General features: G+C 42.3%; 1 protein-coding gene across 1 annotated transcript in view; it reads right to left on the bottom strand.

The window, feature by feature from the left end:
- Window positions 1–11,100: 11,100 nt before the first annotated feature.
- Window positions 11,101–25,087, bottom strand: part of grin2db (glutamate receptor, ionotropic, N-methyl D-aspartate 2D, b) — a 52,406-nt gene continuing 38,419 nt past the window's right edge. The window contains exons 15-16 of the mRNA XM_032519128.1: window positions 20,863–21,098; window positions 11,101–19,940 (exon numbers count right to left, since the gene is read on the bottom strand). Coding sequence (XP_032375019.1) covers window positions 16,725–19,940; window positions 20,863–21,098 — 3,452 coding nt within the window. The 3' untranslated portion in view covers window positions 11,101–16,724. The remainder of the gene's footprint in view (window positions 19,941–20,862; window positions 21,099–25,087) is intronic.

Genomic DNA, 25,087 nt, shown 5'->3' with positions numbered 1-25,087 from the left:
GCTACCTTATTATTTCTGACCATGGCTTAATGAAACAGAAAATTCTCCTCTGATGGAATCTTTTTTGGGGGAGCAATCATCACTTCACCAATTACACGCATCCATTATCGTCTAACGAGCGCTCACTTGCATCAAGCAACGGCATCAACCTGGCTGACTGGATGGCTGGCTTTCTCTCCAATGAAATTAAGGTAAATTGACTTGCCTAACTGTTGTTTGTGGTATCGCGGGAGAAGTGATATCTGAGGTAATCATATCTGCCTGTTAAATTTGTCTCTTTAGAACCAATTGGCTCTGTTGGTTGTATTGGTTTTCTGTTGGGGTGTGCTTCTATTTGCTTTTTTAATGAAAAGTGGTCCGCTGTGTTTTTGGAAGAGATCAACAAACCTCAATGCCAGTCAGATGAGACATTTGGCAGGCGACTAGGGCTTATTAACATGGCCTACAAAGTCTCAGTGTTGAAGCAAATAAGCCTGCTCCATATTAACTTTACTGCTGACCTGCCTGTCATTGCCATAACATCTGCTAAAATGGTTCATGGATGGATAAAAATCATATGGATAAATAAGGGACAGTTGTGTATATATTAAATCAAATCTATCGCATAAAATTATGGATTGTGGTTCGTGGGTGGCTCAGGAGGGACAGCCAAACATCTTAGAGACTGGTCTGAGAATCTCTTCATACATTAAAGGTGCTGTATTTATATAGTGCTTTTCTAGTCTACTCAAAAGCGCTTTTACATCATACAGGAAACATTCACCATTCACACACATTCATACACTGTGGCCGAGGCTGCCATACAAGGTGCCACCTACTCATCAGATAAACACTCAACAACTCGGGGTTCAATGTCTTGCGCAAGGACACTTTGACATGAGACTGTGGGGCCAGGGATTGAACCACCAACCTTCCAATTGGCAGGCAACCGCTCGACCACTGAGCCACAGCCACACATTACACCAGTTTAGTGTCAGAAATTATTTTATGCCCCATGAGTCAATAACCTGTTTCATGCTACCCATTTTCTTGAGAACCACTATCTTCTAGCATGTTGTTCTGGTATAATGCCTGCCTAACACCATCACTTTAAACAGTTATCGCTTATACTATACTGAGGAAAATGTAAAGTCTGTAAAGTCCACTAATACTGTAGCCTTGGTGTAGAATTGCAGCCACTAGAACCAGTCCCACAATAAGCTTTCCTTAGTGTGTGCCATTTCTGTGTCTGTAGCTGGGGGGGGGGGGGGGCACAATTCCAGATCAGCCCATCTAAGCTTTCAGTTTCTCAAAGGCAGAGCAGGATACCTAGGGCTTGGTTTACACCTATTGCCTTTTCTAGCCACTGGGGGACCATAGGCAGGCTGGGGGAACGCGTATTCAAGTTGAATAAAACTCAAAAAGTGACATTTTCATGCCATGGGACCTTTAAGGAAAACCTTAAACCTGCAAACACAGATTTTCTTTGCCACTTAAAGGAAATGGAAACAAGATGTGAACACAACACTGACATAATATTATGTTAACAAATAGTTGCCTATTTACACATCCAACCGTAACAGTGGGACATTGTCATTCATTTGGAGTTGTATGTCAGGCCACCTGTTTAATTAAGTCCAATATTGACTTTACTTTTATCTGTTTTTGTCCACTAACCCCTGAGGGAAATATCTGTCTCTTTAACTGCTAAATGCTCCACTGTGTTCACCAGGTAATTGCAAAGTGTGTCTTTGTGTTGTTCGTTGCTGAGCAGGTAGCGCGGGCTACAGTCAGTAGGCGACAGAGATGGGAAGTAACAGTACAAATACGTAACTACTGTACTTAAGTAGATTTTTCTGATATTTTTACTTTACTATTTTTTGTGGCAACTTTTTACTTTCATTCCTTACATTTTAACAAAAATATTGATACTTTCTACTCCTTACATTTTACAAAATTGGCTTGCGTTTCACACCGCAAGTGGGCGGTTGCACCACACGGGGAGAAAAGTGAGATGAAAAGAAAAAGAGACTAGCTGTCCTGTCGGTGGATAATCAGGTGAGATTGTGTGTGTGCATCTTTGAGAACTGTGAGTTGTATTATGGGGTGCTTTTTGTAAAGCAGGTCACGCTGAAAATAACAGCATTTGGTCACATTTAGCTTCAAACAATGTTTAAAAAACTTGTATGAACTTTTAAGGGTCACTTTTTTGCACATTTAGGCTACAACAATCAGAGGTGGGTAGAGTAGCCAAAAATTGTACTCAAGTAAAAGTACTGTTACTTCAGAATAATATGACTCAAGTTAAAGTAAAAGTAGTCATCTAAATAATTACTTGAGTAAGAGTAAAAAAGTACTTGATGAAAAAACTACTCAAGTAGTGAGCAACTGTTGAGTAACGTCTGATTTATTTCTTAACACAAGCATCAATCAGACAGACAAAAATACAAAATAATCATGTTTAGGCAAACTATAGTTCATCCAATCAATAGAATAAATTAAAATTAATTGATTAATTACAAAATAGCTTAAGTGAGAGACTTGTCACATCAAATTGGGATGGATACTGCATGTGCAAAACATACTGTATGTAACCTAAAAGACAAAGATCCACCTCTCCACAGCAGAAACTAAAACTACCGCTACGTCTCCTCAGGTTAGATGTTGAGTTGTTGAACGCTCACATGTCCGTTTGTTTTGGTCGACACAGAAGACGCCGCATGACGTAGCTGCTGTTTCTCACTTCTCCTAAAAGGTAACCATGCTTTCACTATGAGGCCGGGGGGGTCCTCCACGTCTGTGTTGCCTTGGCGACATTCTTTGTTTTGCTACGACTGTAAGCTAACACGTCCCGCCCATAGATATATACATTCTATGGTCCCGCCGCTGAGAACGAGTATGGTCACGTGACTGCACAACGCCGTTTGATTGGTGGAACACAGTCACGTGGTAGAGCCTTAAGCGGAAGACTCTCTCTGTCAAAATAAAACATTAAAATGAGACGTACGCTGGGGTAAAAACAATGACGCGTAGAATACCAAAGAGGTAAAAAGAAAAGTAACGAGCTCATTGTAGCCGGATGTAGCGGAGTAAGAGTACAGTTTCTTCTTCACTAATCTACTCAAGTACAAGTAAAAGTATAGTGATTTAAAACTACTCCTAGAAGTAAAAATTTTTCAAAAACTTACTCAAGTAAATGTAACTGAGTAAATGTAACTCGTTACTACCCACCTCTGACAACAATATTTGTCAGCTGAGACATGTGTTAAATAGTTAAATCCAAATATTAAATGTTACACCTAAATGTTAAATGTTAAATCTAAATGAAAAATCTAGATGTGTAATTTAAATGTAAATGTTAAATATAAATGTTAGATGTAAATGTTAAATGTAAATGTTAAATCTAAATATATATCTAAATGTTAAATCTAAATCTAAATTTAAATGTTAAGCTAAATCTTAAGTCTATATCTAAATGTTGAATCTAAATGTTTTGGGAGAAACTAAATATTTAAATAATATGCAAATTAAAATGCCAATACCAAAATAAAAGCTTGAGGACGTCAGTGTGTGTTTATAGTGTCAAATAACGAATAATGAAGGATGCAGGACTTATGACCTGTATCCACTATAGCCAGCCACGAGGGGGCTCACTTTGACTGAGTTGTCATGTTTGCTTGCATAAAGGCCAGCAAGAGCCCCCTCGTGGCTGGCTATAGTGGATACAGGTCATAAGTCCCGCACCCTTCATAAACGTGACACTAAAAACCCAAAGTACTCTTCAAATACAGTTTCTCCAAATGTGTTTATTATTTCAGGTAGTTATTATCATGATAATCCATGTCCAGGAGTCCATTTCCCCGGATGAGATGGTTTTTATGTGTTATTTGACTATAAACACACACTGACCTCCTCAAGCTTTTATTTTGGTACTTCCAGTTACCAGCATTGTGAATTTCCATGTTAGTTAAATATTTAGTTTAACTCGAAACATTCAGATTCAACATTTAACATTTAGGTTTAACGTTTAGCTTTAGATTTAACATTTAGATTTAGATTTTATACTTACATTTAGAGTTAAGATTTACATTTAACATTTAGAGTTAACATTTAGATTTAGCATTTAGATTTAGATTTAAAATTTAGATTTACATTTAATATTTAGATTTAACATTTAGATTTAGCATTTAAATTTAATATTTAACATTTAGATGTAACATTTAATATTTGGATTTAACTATGTAAAATATGTCTAAGTTGACAAAAAAAATTTACCCTCAAAAATTCATATCAGTTTTTTAAACATTGTTTGAAGCTAAATGTGACAAATTGTTGCGGTTGTTTTCAGCGTGAGCTGCTTTACAAATGGCACCCCATATCGTATAACTTATGTTGTCAGTCCATTTAAGCCTGTTGTGGTATTCGTCTATAGGTCTTGCACATTTAAAGTAAGTTATCTAGTGATTTTGTTGTTTGTGTTCTTCACCTGTTAGCTATATTGCACGGTGCTTGACTATAATAAAGCATCAACAGAGAGAAGTTGTCTCCGTCTGTGTTTTAACAGACACACCTGGGGCGAAATTGGAAACCATAATCAGCTTTAAATACAGTCCTAATCTAGTCCTCACAAACAAGTTTCAAATAATTTCCCTGCAGTTACCGTTATTATTTTTCTTGTCATCAATACCGAATTCACTCTAATTGGATGGGAATATACTGTACGTTGCACTTACAGTACAAGACAACTCGACAGATTCCTCGGCCTTCTACATTCATTCGCGCCAAATCAGTGCAGCTTGATGGCGGTAACATTAGCACATAGTAGTATGGATGGCGACATGATTGAAAATGAGAAAATGGAGATCCCAGAGAATCGGCAGACAAGCAGCAAGACATTCCCAATCATCCTTGACCTTATCTGAGAGAGATGTTTGAGATAGGAGGCATCAAGCATGACTCCTGGCCAATGTGCTGGGGAACTTCTTCATTAATGTCTTTTTAGTAATTCATATTTAATTTTATTTTATTTCCAAACGCCATATCTGAGCACACACACATACAGTAGACTACATGTGAATTCCTTTAAATGTTAATGGGAAGATTAAAAAAGAGACACTGGATCTGTGAATTCTCACAGAATCACAACTGAATTCATATCTTGCTTCTCAGTCAGAATCTTATTGACCTGGAGTCCAGTCTCTTTCACAATAATCATATATGGGATATTCAGGCCTATTGGCAGAAATCCATTTAAAATGTAGGCAATGTAGGCAAAGCATTTAAAGAGCCTTTTTTCTATGTCCACTAAAGTTCCTCAGCTTGAACATGTGTGTGATCCAGGTAGCTTTTCATAAAAAAAAAAAAAAAAATGGTTGTCATTCGCAAGGCTACTTTTACTTTTATACTTTAAGTAAATTTCCAAGCCTTTGTTACTTTTACTTGAGTACTTTTAACACAAGCATCTGTACTTCTACTTAAGTACGGGAAGTGAGTATTTTTGCTATCTCTGGTAGGTGAATGAGGGGGAGGCTATAGTCTGGCTATCACCAGACCAAGCTAAACTCAATAGCTTTGAGATTGAGCATTGGTCTGGGGAGTCTGCACTGTATTTTCTCTGACCGCGTGACCAACGAGCATAGTTCAAATGACTGTATGCATTTGGATAGTCTTTTAACCAATCAGACCAACGTTCCAGGTGACGTGTTGCTCCGCTTAGGTGGCTTTTGCCGCTATGTTGAATGTAAACAAGAAGCTGCTTGGTCGCTTCTCCATCGTCATTGTGTTAAACCTGCCAATAGCGTGCCAGGTAGATAATCCAGTTTGTGATTGGTTCCCGCAAAATTGTGAACTGAAGCAGGAGAATTAAACGTGCAGGTTTCCAGATTGAGCTGCAGGGCGAAATCAAATTGCTGGCAGAGTGAGTGGGTTTTACCCAGTCTACAAGGAGGCCCTTCCTGTTAGCAAACTGACCAAAATGCATAGGCTACCCCTTGTGAATCTGCTATCCCCACTCTCCATCCCCTAGTAGCAGAGAGAGAGTGCAGGGCTGAGTGGTTGATTAGTTGAATATGTCAGTCTAGTCTGCCGGACTCATTGATTCTTTATCTGACTGAGGTCTGTGCAAGTTAGAATATATGGCCCTGACTATGACCCTGACCATGGCTCTGATACATCAGTAACCTAACTGTGCTGTGCTTTGATAAATCTATTTTGCTGTCCATGGTTGAAGTTGCAGATGGATTTTTCACTGAGTCCGGCCCTTCTGACAGTTTGTTTTGAATCTATAATATATAGCTGGGGGTTATTAAAAAAACTAGAACCAAAAGAGTGGTTTGCTCGTTGTGGGTGCACAAAATGAACTAGGTCTGTTCCCCCTGATAAAAATGATCAAATTGTTAATTGCGTACAGTGAGTCTTATTTTTTTACACAAACCTGCAACAATGGAAAACAACAGTTTCAGTAAGTTGCAGGCTGTAAAACCAAAACTAGCTGAAATACACCAAAACGCTTCATAGAGCTGAGGGGAGCGGCACAGTCAGGTGATATTACTCTGTGGGTTCATGTGATCCATTACTAATATAAAAATATCAATTATAGCTGCTTTAAACAAGACAAGTACGATATGACTATTTCATGATTTTGTCTATTTTTCTGTCTATATAAATATGGTTTTATTCTTCTATTCATTATGTTTCTATTGTCAGAATGCAAATAATTTACGGTTTAAAAAAAGAAAAAAAGAAAAAAATAATATATATATATATATATATATAAAATTGGGTTTGGAAGATCCTGTCTCTACTGAAGTCGAAGCCTTGAGTTTAATGAGTTTGGCACCGCAGCCAAGTGGAGAGAACGTTTACTAGCATGAGCAGGCATGTGAGATGAAGCATATTACTATTCACAGTATGTGCAAAATACTAACAAGAACTAAAAGCCTCAGCTGTAGGCTGCAAAACCTTTCTTAATGCTGCAGCAAGGAAAAGACGGTTGTGAACAAAATGTGCTCAAGGGGAAGGATGAAAGCAGGAGGGCAAGAGACTCAGGGTAAGAGGGGCGACTGGATAATGAGGAGAGGGGAGAACAAGGTAAAGTCTAAGGATATCTTAAACTTTATCCCAATTTTCTAGGATGCATTCCCTTTGGGTAGGTGGCTTTACACACACACACACACACACACACACACACACACAATGAGAGGCAAACAAGGATATAGTGAAAAAATGTATTGTGTCCTAGATGTGGTGGTAATATCGCTTTATATGAAGGTAAATATGGTGCAAAACGTGAGAGCGCGTAGATGCGATGTGAGCACTTGTAGAATATGATTTGAGAGCTTGTAAAAAAAATCTGTACTTGTAGATGTGATGTAAGCACTTGTAGAATGAAAGCAAGCGTTAGCATGAAAGCTAGCATTAGTTAACTAGCAGCCAGTGTTTCAGTTTGACTGTTAAAAGTGTTGAGATAATTAAAAGGTATTTAAAGTATTTAGAAGCGGGCTGGCTGCTAGTTAGCTAACACTAGCTTTCATGCTACATAAATAAGCCAGACAGAGTTGTCCCTCATCTGGCAATAGAAACCCTGCTGTCCTCCCCCGTCCTGTTGGTTTAGAGCTCCACAGACTATGTCCACAGGTACAAATTAGTTTTGCACTAAAAGTATCGCAAGAAGGGTTGCAAAAGTCGAGGGTGCAGACTCGCCGCTGTGTGATGCGAGAGAGCACATTGCAGCGACAGATTCCAGAGGTGGTAATCACTGAGTTGTGGTTTGAACTGGAAAAGTGACTGAAGTGAAAGAAAAAAAAATACGAGTACAGATATTTTTTTTTACAAGCTCTCAAACCATATTCTACAAGTGCTCACATCACATTTACGCACTCTGATGTTTAGCACCATATTTACCTTCATAGCTTTAAACGTATTGGCCGCAGCATACAGCAGACTTATGTTTCTGTTGATGTTACCGCTATCTTAAGGACTCATCTTAAGCACACAAAGCAAATAATTATTTCCACTTTCCATTCTGACAACAGAAATAAACAAAGTTTTGAAGCATCAAAATACCAAAATGACATGCAAGTAAAGTAGACACAACATATACCTACATTAGAGCTGTAAACTGATTAGTCCAATAATTGTTCAGTTGATCCAGAAAATCAATTAACAATGGATAATGGATCATTTAATTTCTTAATCCAAATGTCAAACATTCTCTGGCTCCAGCTGGTCAAATGGGTTGGGTTGTCTGCGAAATTGTGATGGATATTTTCTTATTTTCTGACATTTAGAGAACAATTAATAGAGAAAATATTCATATTAATTGAATGGATTGGATTAATTGATAATGACAATACATTTTAGTTACATCAGTGGTCTACATCTTTTTTGATAATGTAAAAAAATACTTGATAGTCCCTTTTGCTGGGGCAGGATGGACCAGTTTCATTAAGGGCATAATGCAGTACAAGAACAGGAAATACTACCTGCTTCATTGTGTTTAACATATAATTGAGTTTAAACATCCATAGAGATCCTGGTGGATCAAATTTAGGGCATGAATTGGCATAAAAATCGTATTTGCATTATTCTGTAAACACACTGTGTTCATTACCATTACAACTAATCAAACAGTCACAGATTGTTAATCATAAAAAGGAAAGCAAACCTGCTACAGACAGACACACATGCGACAGAAACTAAATACTTTTGCACATTATCTTTTCACACACACACACGCACACACACGCAGACACACACACACACACACACACGCACGCACACACACACACACACACACACACACACACACACACACACACACACACTGTGTGATTTAGCTCTGGGTCAGTAAACTCATTTTGTCCCTTGTTGTGGTCTAGCGTGGCTCATGTGAAAAAGGCCAAAGCGAGAGATTGGCTGTGTAGCTGGGGAAAAAGCACAAGATGAAAGGGTGCTCGGGTGTTGTTGTTTTTCTTTTAACTTCAGAGATCAAGCCGATGGGTTGTAGAACCCTGCGGCGCTGCACACATGATGAAAGGAAAACAGCGCTCTTCTTCCACATGTACTGTACATGTGTGAGTACAGTGTGTGCAGATATACATTGATATAGATTTAGTTATTCAGCAGATATATTTCGAAAGACAACAGTGTCAGCAAAAGACTAGTAAAAGAAACGCTAGAGAATATATCAATACAATGCAGTAGAAAGGTAATTCCACAGGGAGAACAGAATGGTTTCAAAGCAGGGATAAGCAGAGATAGAGAAGAGAATAAATGAAATGACATAGTCAGTCAGGGAAAATAGAATTGAAAGAAAAATCAAAACAGAGACAAAGGAAACCTGTTATTGGCAGAATACTGAGAGAGATGGAGGGTGAGGGGTGCAGGAGCGTGAGGGCCACTGCAGTGCATGGCAAGAGACGACGACAGTGTCGCTGGAGAGAGAAAGAATGAGAGAGAGGCAAAGACAGGAAGAGAGTGAGAGAAAGTGTTATGCCCTGCACCACAGACATGCGATACAAATCCCCAGGGGCCCGGTGGCAGATCAGTACAGGATCAATCTGTTGCACCTCAGCAGGGACGCAGCACACTCCTTCCATTCCCACACAGCGTTCATGAGTGTGTGTGTTTCACTGTACTGTGTGAGTGTGTGTGTATGACTATGAAGAAGTGACTGAGGACTGGGAAGTGCTGTACGAGGGGGGAGAAGAGAGATGGAGGAGAAAAGAATGGAGCGGGTGGGGGGTTGAACAGAGATAGAAAGCTGTGTTTGGTGCAGATATTTATCAACTGACCAATCCAGAACATATTCATATTTTACAACTTCAAGATAAAAGCATAGTTGGTCAGCATCCACTAAATATAATGTATATTTAATCAAATAAAAATTGTATTCCTGTATTATATATGCATAAAAAGACTCAAAAGCAAATACATCACTCCTGGCATCTAACTGTACCCAGCTCGAAGATAAATGACGGAACACAATGCAAGTGAAAGAAATCCCACATGGGAGATCAAGGATCAGTTTATCCCCTCCACTCTCCCATCATAGACATTCTGTAAAAGAGAAAAGCATAACACTGACCTTAGATCAGTGTTTGGGGACACCGTGATCCAACTGCCTGTAACTCAATCTTATTAGAGCGTTAAGTCATTACCGCATGTACACACTGAGGCCTCACAATGCAATTAGCCATTAGCCCATCACACTGACAAAGCATGGCTAATTAGCAGATCGCAGACGCACAGGGAGCAGAACAAAACATATTTAATATCCCCATCAACACTCTTGCAGAATATCATGTGTCAGGTACTGTTTAGGTGTTTTGTCATGCTTGATTAAGCAGCATTTTTAAAGAACCAAGTCATATCCAGGATTACATTTAAAACTAGCTTTGAGATCCTGAAAAGTAATTTTCCACAAAGGACAATGAAAGTTAAAACTATTTCTAATTCAGTTTATCTTTCTGTGTTTACCACAATATTTGACGCTACTATGTATTTATATATAGTAATATATATTATACTCTATTTCTGATATAATAAATGATTATCATGAAGGTTAACACCCCCATCCCCCAAAAAATAAATACTAATACTTCTAAAAGGCTATCAATTCCAATATTGTGCAGGTCTATGGATGAATTTCCAGAGAGCTGCATCAGGGTCAGGTCTGTTTAAATTCTGTTGTGATCAGCAGATTCACATATGTTTACTTTATAAGACATAGAGCTGGTTAGGTGGCTGTTGGCTGAGGTTGAGAGTTGAGGTGTAAGGCGTGTTGCTCTGTTTGAGGGTGAAAGAAGTGGATTATGTTAGGTCAGCTCTGGCCAGATCAAAGCAAAAGTCTGACAAGAACCGAGAAACCCCTGAGAAATATATGCAAGCATGCATGCAACACACACCCACACACACCCACACACACCCACAAACACACCCGCACGCACGCACGCACGCACGCACGCACGCACGCACGCACACACACACACTTTGGCAAAGGACTGCTATCAGAGAGCCAAAGAAACACATGCCTGTACGGCACAAACACAATGTCAAAGCCCCTTATTTACAATTGCATTTGTGACAAAAGAATTGGAAGGAAACACAGCACCACTGGCATTAATTAAAGAGAATCATATTTTATGAAGCAATTCTCAGGAAGTAAGTGCAGCACTGACCCTCCAGCCCCACCCCAGACAGACAATGTCAAATAAACTAACACATTTAAATTAGGGCATAGACCAGACCAGTCTGGGCTAGGAGCAACATCACCCTACTAGCAGCCCGCCTTAGCAACCCGTAAGTAGGCCTATAGTGTTTGCGAGGTTACTAGAGCAGAACTGGGCCTTGTACAATGCTGAAAACACACACTGGTTTCTGTGGGTATATGTGCCCTGTCACTGTGATAGGATAAGCTTTGCATGGTGCAACATGCAGACCCTAGACCTGGTGAGTACAACGTGTAGCACTCCTGTGTTTCCTTGATATAATTCATGGCCGATTCAGCCGATGAAGACCCTGTTTGAATTATGGAGCACCACACGTATTGCTTCCCAGGTAACGGGCCAATAGAGAGAGGGGATGAGCTTGAGGCTGTACCAGGATCTCTTACAAACTCAGGCACTAGACTAGCCTGGAGCACACTGCACTAGGCTGGACTGGACTGTTCAACACATACAACTTACCCAGACAATAAATCTAATAAATCAAAGCAGATTTGAACAACAAGGTAAATCAAAAGAGGAGCAAGTCAGCATAGTAAAACAAATTGAACCAGACTACTCTAATCTGGAATTGATAGATCAGAACAGGCAGGACAGTGAAAGCAGAGTGCAGGATTATTCAGCAAACTCAAGAGACAAATAGCTCAAAACAGGCAGTGAATGTTCCTCCAATAACCAAATCTGGGAACTAAATTTTACACAAAAGACACAGCATTTTTAAGGAATTAAAGTATCAGCAGTGTGTGCAAGGCATGTATAGAATGTACGTGTTTGTGAAGCCACACATGCCAGTGTTTGATTATGGGGCTACTTAAGGCGATGCTTTAGATTGCAGCTTGGTGAGTGCTAGAGGAAGATGAGGATCATTGACTGAGTGATGTACGCATTGTGTGTGAAATATGCATGCACACAGTCAAGTTGTGGTGTGTGTGTGTTGTGTGTGTGTGTGTGTGTGTGTGTGTGTGTGTGTGTGTGTGTGGTGTGTGTGTGTGTGTGTGTGTGTGTGTGGTGTGTTTTAGAAATAGGGGGAGAGGAAAAACAAAGGGAAAGAATCATGCTGCAGTGGGCTTTTACAAATGATTACTGCACATGCAATACACGTACAATAAAAGGCAGGTATCCTCTCAACTTAAAACCCACACATTAAAAAACACAGCAGCACATTTCTGTCCTGACTGGTTTGAGGCTATCAGTAAGACAAAGATTTTGGGATTACATGCAGGGCAGCACAAATTGATGATTTAATGATTAGTTGATCAACATAATATCAACACTTTATTCAAGCCAAACCAGTCCAGTCTAGATCAGCGTAGACAGCAGACACTTCACCACCATGCGCCCCTCCACATTCTTCCAAAGTGAGCTTTTGAATATTTCACCTCCCACTGATTAAGGTCAGGACTGAGCAGAGGGGAGCATAGCAGATCTTTGACCAGTGCTTTGGGAAAAGTGAAGGACATTATGCTATATTACCCAGCAGGCACCAGGTGGTGGCGGTGCAGAGGACACCATGGCAACGCCATAGCAACTGTGGCCTCATTTGCTCGCTGGTGGTGTGGTACAGCCCAGACTTGCTACAGTGGCATGGTCGTCAGATACACACTTCAGTCACATCAGTAATAGTAACATTGTTCATTAATTATTTCATCAATCAATTAATTGATCATCAGCATCAACAATCAGTCAAAAGGAGCAAGAACACAGTATCTACTGGTCTCTGTTTTTTGCTAAGTGAGAGACAGACAGAGGAATGAGCTGATTTGAAAAGAAAGTGATCTAAGGACAAAAGCAAAAGGTCAATGGGTGGGTTAATTAACAAAGAGATGTGATCACCATATGATAAAACTTTAAAAGAGGAGAGGTGAAGAGTGTTCATAACTTGTTAATGAAAACCAAGAGCAAAATGATGGAGGAGCGCAGGAGAAAGCAAAAGAGACAGCAGACTGTGTGAGAGAAACGTACTGATGTGTAAAAGCAGCGGGTGTCAAAAAGTAATGTTAGGTAGTACGAGAGGAGTGACAGACTGATAGCTATAGTAGATACAAATGAATAGAGAGTTTAGACTTTTACTTGTCTTTTTTGTCACAGGCACTAATGTCTTCACAGTCATATAGGAGGAATTGAAATTCAAAAATGATTTCAGTGTCTAGAATCGCTACAAAGCTAAAACATTTAAAACTATTTAATCTAACACTTCCTCCAAATATACCAAACTTAACTAATATATATATATATACCTGTATGTATATATATGTATATATTTATTTGTACATATATATTTCTTTATAGATAAATGATAGAATTCAAATGATAATTGAATACAATAAAATATCTCAGTTAAATCACAGTATAACATGGTACATTCTCAAAAACATAGTATATTTTAATATATTCTTTTTTCTCAGCATAAAATAAAGTAAATGAACAAAAATAAGCCAGAGGGTTTTTTTAAGAGTCACTTCTGTTCATGCAGTCACAGACTTAAGTATTAGCGCCTCAGTAGAAATCAATAATGCTCAATGACATACCAGGTTTAAGCCCTGTTGATTGGTCGAAAATGGCCGTGTTCTACTACACAGGAAGCAGTCGAACTGTTGCCGTGGTTTCCACTGTTGGGGTGCAGAGTATAGTGAACTCACTACCTCACCGAAAGGTGCTTGCCCTGGGTCTTAAGCATTTACTACAATTGAACTTCACAACCCCTTCCACCACAAATCTTTGAGATTTCATTCAGCTAAACATGCAATGATTCTGGGGCTTTCCAAAGGATGGGCAACAGCAAAAGCATTTCTCTAAAAAAAAGACAGATTGTTTAAAAACAATTGCCCCACGCAGATCTAGAAAAAAAGCAATCCATGTGCACATAAAAGGTACAGTCTGCCCTCGTCAAAAGGCAAAGGAGTTAAAAGGGGAATTGAGAAGGTCAACTAACCCTTCGATCTGTGACGACATGCACAAACAACGCACAGTCCCTCACATAACTGGTCAACCCCCCCCCCCCCCCCCCCCCCCAGCCATTATCAACAGCATCCAAAAAAGCTACAAAGTCTAAAAGTAAGTGTTCTTTTGCTACATCATGTCAAAGCTACATTCAACTACAACAGGAGAAGTGCTGGGCTGTGGCTGGTCTCAGTGTGAGAAATGAGGTGGATATGTTGACCTTGTGAAAATGGAGAGTGTATGCATTGCAATGTTGGCAACATTGGCACAGTTTACACAGTAGATGGCTTTTGGCACAGATCATAGAGGGTACAATGCTACAGTTCACTACTCTCCCTTGAACACATAGCATTTCATATTTATGTTGGTTAGCCAGAGCCAGGTGCTGAGGACTTTAGCTCATTTCTTACAATCACATCTGGCCAAATTAGATTAAACTGATCCTATCTGTAAGAAAATCAGTGAAGATGTGGAACATCTGACTCTGGCTGAAACAAATGATCTAGAGGAAAAACAACTACAATGTCTCAGATGCAAACAGATGTGCCATTGCATTGCTGTAACATTGAAGGTGGAAATATTGCTCAAAGTCAAACAGTCATCTGATAATCTTGATTACAGGAGTTATTACTGACTGCATTCAGTGACGTCTCAGCTATTGAATATGCACCTCAAATTGGAACTTAAAACATTCACAGTATAACGTTCAGTCTTATTTGCCGAAAGGAAATAGTAAATGAACAAGATCATTCCTCTGCACAAGTATCTGTGGTACTTTGTTTTTTTAACCGTTGTAACACTGAATTTTGTTGTCCATGATAGCAACATGAGTTAACATCAAGTGAATATTTTTCAAAGCATCCTCAAAATATATTACCTGTCGATTGTGCATTTACAACTGTGGCACGCATGTCTGGAAAAATACAATTAATCTTGTGCTTCATTTAATCTATCACCTAAAAACTCTGCCAAAGGTACAGTATAGTAGTGAAAAACAATAATATCCTAAAATAGCTTTTACAATGTGCTGCACATTTCAATTCCCTTTACTTCTTCAGAACAAATCCTGACTGGCCACTTTCTTAAAAAAATAATACAGTTCAGCTGCACACCCCTTGCTCTGTATCATGTAGCTACAATTATTAAACTTACCACAAGCCTCTTGCACAATTGTCTCACAAGCTTATTTGAATAATATGCAGCCATCTAGTGCCAATTACAGATATTGCACCAATCATCCCCTTGATCCATTTACATGAAGGTGAATAATGCGTTGTTCACATGTGGAAAGAAAAGATGGGGCTTTATCTATGAAAACAAATTACTTGGAAACCAATCTTGCTTAAAAGCTGTTGAGTGGAAATTTGGCACTGCTTTTGAATCATTCCCACTTCCAACACTAGCCACATCCAGCCTCCTCTTTATTAAAACACTAACACAGTGAGAGAAATATATTGATAGAATAAAAAAAGAGGACATGGGGAGAAAAGTCTGAGTAAGATAGAAAAGAAAAGACAGACATAAAAGAAAAAATCTGCTACAGGTCTTTTTTTGTTCTTATTGTTATTTCTCTTTTAAAGTTCAGTTTGTTGTTCAAATACTTTGATACTCAACTGGTTGGACCAGAGGAGACATGACAAGCTCCAACAGGGAGGAGGAGAAGTTGTTCCTGTTCAATCTGATTGGTTAAAAGAGTTTCTAGTAAAACATGACATCACGTAGATGGTCCTGGGGTAGAGCTAGATGGGTCTGATGGTGTCAAAGGAGGTCAAAGGGCAAATAAATAGCACTATCCTCACTGCCCAGTGAAAGGTGATCAGGCAGACAGAGTGCATGAGACTGCATTGCTTTTCATATCAACTGATTTACAAAAGGGAAGAAGAGGGGGCAGTCTCTTCAACACTGAGAAGCAGTCCACCAATCCAGTTCAAAAGCCAACAGCCAATGAGGACAGTGAGCCAGAGTCTATTAACCAAACACTGGCATCTTTTGGGAGAGGGTGGGTCTCTTCACATCCCACCGAGGTGTGTTCTCAAAGCCAGAGGGAGGGAGACGTTTTGAGCATATATCTGTGTGTGTACATGTGTTAGTGTGCTCGTGCATGTGTGTGTGTTTGTGTGAACAAATATGACATCATTACTCACAAGTTGGAGACTACTCTTATCCATAGTTGTAACTCGGGGAGGGGAGGAGAACCGATGATGACATCACAAAGCTCAATTCTGAGCGGAGGAGAAGTTCTGGAGCTGCTGTCCCCAGTGATGCAGTCTCCCCTTCACTCTCGTCATCATGGGAACCATCCAAACGGATGTAGCTCACCCTGGTGTGGCGTCTCACTGTCGCCCTCACGAGAACACGTACAGTGGGGCGGGTGGCGGTGGTGTTGCTCTCACACAGGATAGTGTTAGCAGTAGAACTACTGTCAATATAAGTTCCCGCAGTGATGGTCGCTAATTGATCACCTATGGACACCAAGGCAGCCATGTCTCTGTTGTCATCCCTGGCTCCAGCTGCCACAGCACCATGGTTCTCAATAGCAGGGGTGCTTGCTCCCACGTCTCCCTCTCTCCTCTCCCCCTGTCATACCTCGCTCTCCAGACTGGAGAAGTGGGCCGACCCTCGGCGTGAGCACAGGCTCTTGGCTTTGAGTGGCAGATGGGGGGAGTAGAACCTCCGTGGCTGTGGCACCGAGCGCAGTCTCTGATACTGGAGTTTGGCACTGGCCGAAGCCTGAGCCTGGCCCTGGCCACCCATCCCTAAGCCTGCTGGTGGTGACACGGAGGATGAGGGTGGAGGCGGGATGGGCATCGGGAGGGAGGAGGGAGACATGGACTGCTGCTGGGGTGGCGGCGGTGAGGGCTGAGGTGGATGGTCTGTGGGCTGTGTGCTGAGACTGAGGTTAGATTGGCTGCCTGATTTGGGCTGACTGGGATCTGGTTTAGGGGGCAGAGGCTTGGGGCGAGAACCCCCGCTGAAGCTGTGGCAGTGGGGGAGAAGCTCTTCCTGGCTATGGGAAAGCACCGTGGCTCCTCTCTTGGAGTGGGAGGTGTGCGAGCGGTTGTGGGGATGTGGGTAAGGATGTGGTTGGGGGTAAAGGCTACAGGAACACATGGTGACCCGTCCTGCTTCTTCCCCTCTGTCCCTAGCTCGCCCCTTGCGCTTCCCTCCTCCACTCTTCCACTTTTTATCTCCCTTCACAGGGATCTTGTCCATAGACCAGTATCTTCTAGGTGGAGGGAAGGCTGCGGGGGGTGGCGGCCACTGTGAGCCGAGCCCTCCACTCCCTCCCCCTGAGCCCCAACCTACACCTGGCCCTGAACCCCAGAAATCAGCACCAATCCATCCCTCTGCCCGAGTTCCTAGTAAGGAATCATCCCGACTGTTGATACTGCCCCCTTTCTCTCTGGAGGGGTAGGTACCAAAGAACCAGCCTCCTCCACCTATACCCCCTATTCCAGTGCTGCTTCCCCCTGCGCCTCCTTCCCAGTATCTTTCAAAACGGCCAAATTCCCCTGACGAGCCCTCATCTGAATAACTGTCCTCTGCCCTGGCCCTGTCCCTCTCCGACTCAGACACTGCCCCCCTACCTACTCTCCTTCCCCCCTTCCCCACCTGCTCCCTAACTCTGTCCCTCTCCTCTTCCTCCTCCTCATCATCATCATCACCCTCATCATCCTCAGAATCCCACTCAGGGAAGGAAAGCCCTTCTCTGGTCTGTGCTTTCTCTTTTTCATAATGCATTAACAAAGGTCGGCGCTCTCCAACTCTCCCACTGTCATCTCTGTCCATCCCTCCACTTCTTCTCCGCTTAGAGGATGGAAGGAGTGGGTGGAGAGATGTTGGAGGAGTATTAGAATCATTTCCTCTTCCATTAACCCAAAATTTGACTGAAGCAGGGAGTTTGTTGAGGTTAGGGTAGCGCTTACTGGGGATACGATGTCTGGAATGAGATCGTGAGGATTTGGGACGCCTCTCCCTGTTTCTGCTGCTGTCCTCCTGTTCTCTGTCGTTGCCCTCATCTCCAACTTCTCTTCTACCTCTATCCCTCTCTCCTTCCCATGAATCTTGTCCCTTCTCCCCAAATGAGCTCCGATACTGGGCAGAGAATGAAGAGTAGTCTTGTATTCCCCCTTCCCTCTCTCCTTCTGCCTCCCCTTCCCTCTCTGGCTCTACATCCCCCTCCTCTGGCTCAGAACGTCTTCCCCCAATTGATTTCTTTCTTTTCTTTGTCTTCAGCTCCTTTTTCTTCTTCTTTTTCACCTTTCGCCGCTTCCTTTCTCTCTCTCGCTCCCTTTCCCTTTCTTCTCTCTTTTTCCTCTTTTTGTTCTTTTTCTTCTTCTTCTTCTCTTTCTCCTTCTCTTTTCTCCGCTTCCTTTCCCTTTTTTGCCTCTCAGCATCTCCACCCGCTCCACTCCTCTCTCTCTCACTCCAGCTTGCCCACCACTCTTGGAGCTGAGACAGTTGGCTTCCTCCTCTCTCCCTCTCCCGGTCCCTTTCTCTGTCACCCCAGGAGGTGCGTGGTTTCCTGGGGGGTATGGGTGGTGGCAGACGCCCGTGGCTAAGGGAACGAGGCCGAGTGATTGAGCGTTCCCTCTCCCTCCCCCTGCCAAGGAGGAGGCTTGACTCTTCTGTCAGCTCCTCGTCGTCATCATCATCCTCTCCATCTATTCCTCCAGTCCTATCCCGTGTGCTCCTAGAGGAGCTGTAAGAGTAGGTGGGAGAGGTGGAGCGAGAAGATGAGGCAGATGAGGACGTAGATGTGGATGAGGTGGTCGACGAAGACGATGAGGATGTGTAGTGCAAAGATGCAGAGGGCGAAGGAGGGGTGTAAGAGGGGCTGAGGGGTACTGGCACAGGAAGTGAGAGCGGGGGAGAGAGGGGGCGTGCCCTCCTCCCTCCTCCCTCCCTCACTCCATCTCGTGCTCCTCCCCTCCGCCCCAGGGGTAGAATGTTCTCATATAGTGGCCCTCCAGGCTCTTTGGGCTTCTTGGGCCTACGCTTCCTCCAGAAGGATGAGGAGAGAGGGGGAGAGGGATGTGGCAGCGGGGGTGTAGGAGGCAGAGGGGCCTGACTCTTAGAAGGCAATCTAGGAGTGCCCAGAGGTTTAACGGCCCCTTTCGCTTGACCTTTCCCCTGACCTCCGCTGCCACCTCCCACCACCCTCTTCCCCACCCCGTGGTCCATGCCCTTCTCTGAATAAAAGGCCACACTGGCTGGAGGGGGCTGGGGGTGGCCCCTGGGCATAGTCTTGGGGGTCTGGGACCCTGCCTGCTGCTCCATGCAGGGCCCCAGACCCTCAGGGTCAATGGGACCATAGTATCTCTTATAGCCATCAATTCCCCCTCCCCCTCCATCAGTGGAAGCCCAGTTTGGTGGGACCTTCTGAGCAAAGGGTCCCATGTCAGTGATGGCCCCCCTCACAGCCATTGGATTGGTGGCTGTAGCAGTTTTGGGCAGCCTCCAGCGATCCACCACAGCCAGTCTGCGGTCTGGCCGGGGCAGGAAGGTGGAGCAGGGGAGGGGTGCACCAGCAATGGGGGGGTTGGAGGGACCCAGTGCTGTCCCAGAATGCACCACGGTGGGAGGAGAGCCCGGTAGAGGTGTTTTGTAGACGGGCTGTGGTTGCTGCTGTTGCGGTGGTTGCTGCTGTTGCGCCATGGCAATAACTGGGTTGGTCATAGACGTTGAGACAACATGTGGCTGGGATGGAACTGTAACCATTGAAGTGTGGTGATGAGTTGGCAAAGATTTAGCTGCTGCTGTTTCATCCTCAAAGCTACAGCAGCTATACATGCCCTGAGAAAAAGAGAGCACAAATCAAGAACACAGAGTCAGAATTTAATTGCAGAGCAACAGGAAACTAAACAGTTTAAACAGTATTTCTTGAATTGGAAAATTAAATCAATTAAACGTTGTGTTTGAGATAATGGTGCAGGAATGTATTGGCAAAAATGTAACAACATAGATGTGTTCAGATGCAGCAGACTAAAGAAATCATGGAACATGTGCAAAAGACATTGTATTACTGTATGTACATAAGAGATAGAGGGACAGAGAATAAAGGGAGTGGATGAGAATGGAAATCATAAAAACAGCAATACAAATAGGTTTCCGTTTTCAAATGAAATGCAAGATTGTTATTTTTCAGGTAAACATCTATTCCTATTTATAGTATACAGTTGAGCTTTGTTTGCTTAATGGAATTGCATACATAAATGCATAAATTACAACCAAAGTGGTGAAAAATCATAAATTATTATCAGGGAAGCTACAATAATCGCATCCATATGGTCTGGTCTGGGCTGCTTCTGTCAAGGTCACTGTCAAAGGAACAGGATATACAGGGTGTGACCAGAATTGAATTTCAATGAATTTCCCAAATTGACTGAGTGGAATTGAATTGACCCTAAACCTCATTCTTTCTAACATCCACACTTAGTAACAGATAAGGGCACACACAGGCAGGAACAAATATGTTCTGACACATGTGTGTGCCTATGCTAACATTATATTGCCTTGCTAAAATGTTGTGTAGTTTTGGTGCACTTAATTGTAGGAACAGCCCTTGTTGCCACAAAAAAAAGGGTTTCAAAGGGGATTGAAATTCAAACATTAGCAGTGGAAATAGGGATATAAAATGTTGTTCTACTTTTCAGAGAGTAATTTTGTGAGCAAGTGTAGAAAAACACTACACACACACACACACACAAACACTTACCCTGCTGATTGCCAGGAGAAAGTCCAATTTGCCAGAACTGGTGGCCATGCAGTGGCGCAGCTTCCAGTAGACCAAGTGTTCCCAGGCAAACACCAGCAGACTGAGGCCCATAGCCACCAGCAACATGTAGAAGACCCCAGCCATGTTGTCAATATCCAGTTTACTGCTCATCACCTCAATTTTGTCATTATGGCAGATACCTGACAGCCAGAGGCGCTCCAGCATCTCAATCTCATCTGTATAGGGGACGGGTGGGGGATGAAGAAGAAAAGCAGGAAAAAGTACATGGATGAGATTAAAAGGCAGTAACAGAAGAGGAGGAAAGAAAAGAGAGAAATTGGAGGGAGGAGAATAGATAGATAGATAGATAGATAGATAGATAGATAGATAGAAAGATAGACACATAGATATATAAATATATAGATAGATAAATAAGTAAATAGATAGATAGATAGATTGAAAGTAAGAAATATAGATAGATAGATAGATAGATATAGATAGATAGATAGATAGATAGATAGATAGAAGGGGCAATAGAAAGTGGCAAGGGGACACACAGGGAGACAGAAAGACTAATGATAAGCACTAAAGTACAGGTCTACAGAAAAGCTTGCTCTTTGCCCATTATCCAAGGTGACTCCTCAAGGTCAGAGGTCAGTATACAAAAAGCAGCTCTGTGTCCAAAGTAACAAAGAGGAAAGAGCCAGAGACAGAGAGAGAGAGTCCAAAACAATGAAGTAGCACTGAGAAGTAAAATGGCACAGACAACCTAATCTCAACATTGTAACCCAGAGAAAATGAGAAGAGGAGGATAAGGGGAGACCAGGAGCCACAGTGAGATAGCTGGATAGGTTGAACAAGCATGGGAGAGGGTAAGAGAAAGGTAACGAGAGAGTTGGGAAGAATGTTTTACAAAGAGAGAGAGGGAGCGGCATTCTTTCTCTGTCCACGAACGCATCGGGGGAAATGAGACAGACAGAGACACAGAGAGAGTTAGAGGGAGCTGGAACAAGGGAAGCAGAGATGGAGGACGGGAGGCTGAGATTGTGTCAATATGACATACAGCGGGAACACTCCACAGCTTGAAGAGGATGAGAGGAGTGAAAAGAGGCAAAAATGGAAAGAGAGAGAGACAAGGGGAAGGGACAGAGACAGAGGCAGAGGGAGAAGATCATAATCATTTAATTATGCTGGAAAGATGGTCAGAATCTCCATGAAGGTGGCAGGCTCTGGGGGATCCAAGATTCCCATCTGTTAACCTACCAGGAACCAGGCAAGACTGCATTACACACTGCTCTGTCTTTTCATTTATGATCTTGCTGGCCTAACAAACCCAACTTGCCCTGCTAAACCTGTGATTGGCTGCGGGGGTTGCTAGTGTAACCATAGTGATGGACAACCAGAAGATGCAGTATGTGATTCATGATGGAATTAAAGAGCTATATTTTCCAACAGAACTCATAATGAGAGCTTTCTGTTACAGCAATAGCAATGGCAGGATGAGCAGCAATAACCCTCTGAAGGTTGCATTTTACTGCATATTACAGTCTCTAAACTATTTCTAAGTCAAACTGCTAAAGCAGGGTGTAAAAGCTGACAAGACACGCATCCACTCGCAACACTACACTGCTCTGCAAAAAACCAAGCTCTAGCTTTTCATTTTTTCCATCATTAGCTCTGCTTGTGTAGCTTAGATGAAGCCGACTCAGTCATCTGTGTGATCTGGCTAATGTGTCTCCTGTAGAACATCATTAGCCAATCAGCCGTGGCCTCCAGCTACAGCAACAGATGGACACAGTGCTACTGCAGCCCACTGGCAGACTCAGGTAACAACTCCCTGTCTTAGATTCATTCATACACGGACACATTCCACAACACAAAGGTCTGTTTTTAACACCGGCTATGAGCATAGCCTCATTGAAGAGGATTTATCGTGTCATTGACCTTCAGTAGCAGCTGTGTGTCCCAACAGGAGCCTGATGTGAAAACAGCAAGTGTCTTAGTGAAGGATACACATAAACAGGTAGTCTCTTGTCTGTCCTCCACTTCAAAAGCCGCAGTTGAATCCTTCCTCTAAGCTCTAAGTCTCATCTCCTGGCTTTCCTGCCATTTGATTTTCAGTGATTCATCTTGCGCTTCTTCGTCTCCCTCTTTTACAATCTGACTCTTTCTCACAGAGCCGGTTTCTTCCCTCCCTTAGGCCTTTGTGATGGCAGTTGTCTCTACCTCTCAGTCGAAGCCAGCTCAGGCCTGCCAAATCTGACAGGTGTGTCAAATCCACACTCCACCTCTGTCGTTTCTGGCAGGTCAGGTCAGGTAGAGCTGGCACACTGCAAACACAGAGCTGGCATGCACCACAAAGACATTATTTAATAGAGGAAACTTTATTTGTGTGTCTTCATTTGTGTTTTCGTGTGTGTGTGTGTGTGTGTGTGTGTGTGTGTGTGTGTGTGTGTGTGTCTATGTGTGTGCGTGTGTGCGTGCACGTGTATATGTAAATGTGTATATGTAAATGTGCGTGCATGCTTGCCAGATGTGGCATGATGCCAGACATGTCCAGAGACACTGAGCTCCACAGTTGTTGAGCAGTAAACCATGACCCGTACAATCCTGTGCTTTTATCACAACATGACAAACCGCTCTGCATTCATTGCAAGCTTTCTTTGGGAAAAAAACACTCTGCCAGCCAAGAGCTGCAAACCCAGCTCCTCACTTCTTTTTTAATATCTACTCACTGAATAATATATTCTTGGAATCAAAATCCTGATACTATGCAAAAAATAGAAGTGGATCCGATAAGAGGGGAAAAAGAAATCTTGCTACTCAGCAGTTTTGCCTTTATCAGGATACAAGTTGTAGTGAGATCAATGGACCTTCTCTTAAAGCCATGGTATGAATCACCAGAGGCAGCAACAAGGAGAACAATACACTCACAGGGTTGACAAAGGACTTCTCTAGTGCCCCTCTAATGCAGCTGTAAAATAATATGACTCAACATGGCATGGTACAATAATAATGTAACACTGTGACATGGTTTAGCCGGCTGAAGGTGTGATGCAGAGCCCTTGAGCCGCAGGGCGATTGTTGAGATGCAGTCTTTGAGTGCACTCTGAACATGAGCTCCCCCACTCCCTCCCTCTACATCCACACAAACTAATCCTCTTCCTTAGTAATCCACTCCATTAATGTCTGCCTACAACTAGAACCCACAGCATTCAACACCCTCCTGTAACTAGATCCGTTCAGCATACACAGCTGATGTTAGAGCTTTTGCTACAGAACAGAGGCAAGGACAAGGTAATGTACCAGTAATTTAAAAAAAAAACAACAGACATAGCATGTCAAGATTGTCTGGGCTCTCGGTTTTTGTTGCACACACACGCATCCTTTCCCAGGTTCAACCATTTAGCTCCAGACGCCGGTCTTATTTAAAAGATCTTGGTACCAAATTGGCATTATCAGTGTGTAAGCGGCTAAAGTGTCTGCATGCAAGAAACAGCTAAAGGGCTTTGTCCGCCACGCCATAAGCAAAGCTGATTTAAAACACGAGGAAAAGCCAAACAAGCAGCATCCAATTGAGACCATAAATGCGTGTGTTGGACTGTGTAAAATGACAATCAAGCATTAGTGTAGTGACACTATTTCTAAGAACAGATTCTCTCTGTCAAACACAAGGAACCGTCCTCCCATGGATTAATCCTCCACACAAATGTGTTCACCAGACAAACAGCATACTAATAATGCTCTCATAGCTATCAATTATCCCATTTTCTGATCTGCTTTTTAGATCTTTTTTTTACTTCACTGCACTCTTCTCATGTTCAGGGTATTTTCAGGTGCTCTTTGGTTAATTTTTCTCACACTTTCACACTCTCTGTGTCAGTATCAGCTAATCTGTAATGAGTGTAAATCTGTCACCACACAAATTGTGATAATCTTTTTTTACAACATTGACTCACACAAGTAAATCTCTTTTAATAAAAATGATTTCACCAGCCCGAGCATGATTTTTTTTGGTGAGAAGGAAGAAGGAAAAGTCAGATAGATTGAGAGGAGTGAAAATGGGTAAGGGTCATGTGCACTTCACCAACAATGCAATGCTTGAAACCAACAAAAAAATGTCCACTACCACACACCCTTTTATTTCCCACTGTCTCTTGTAGCTAATTATCAGCCCTCTCCTACACACCATTATTCCCTCACAATCAAAACACCTTTTCCAAAC

This window comes from Etheostoma spectabile, chromosome 6 (genome assembly GCF_008692095.1).
Source record: "Etheostoma spectabile isolate EspeVRDwgs_2016 chromosome 6, UIUC_Espe_1.0, whole genome shotgun sequence".
NCBI classification, from domain to species: Eukaryota; Metazoa; Chordata; class Actinopteri; order Perciformes; family Percidae; genus Etheostoma; species Etheostoma spectabile.
Note: the sequence above shows the minus strand (reverse complement) of the source record. Positions and strands in the feature narration are given on the sequence as shown.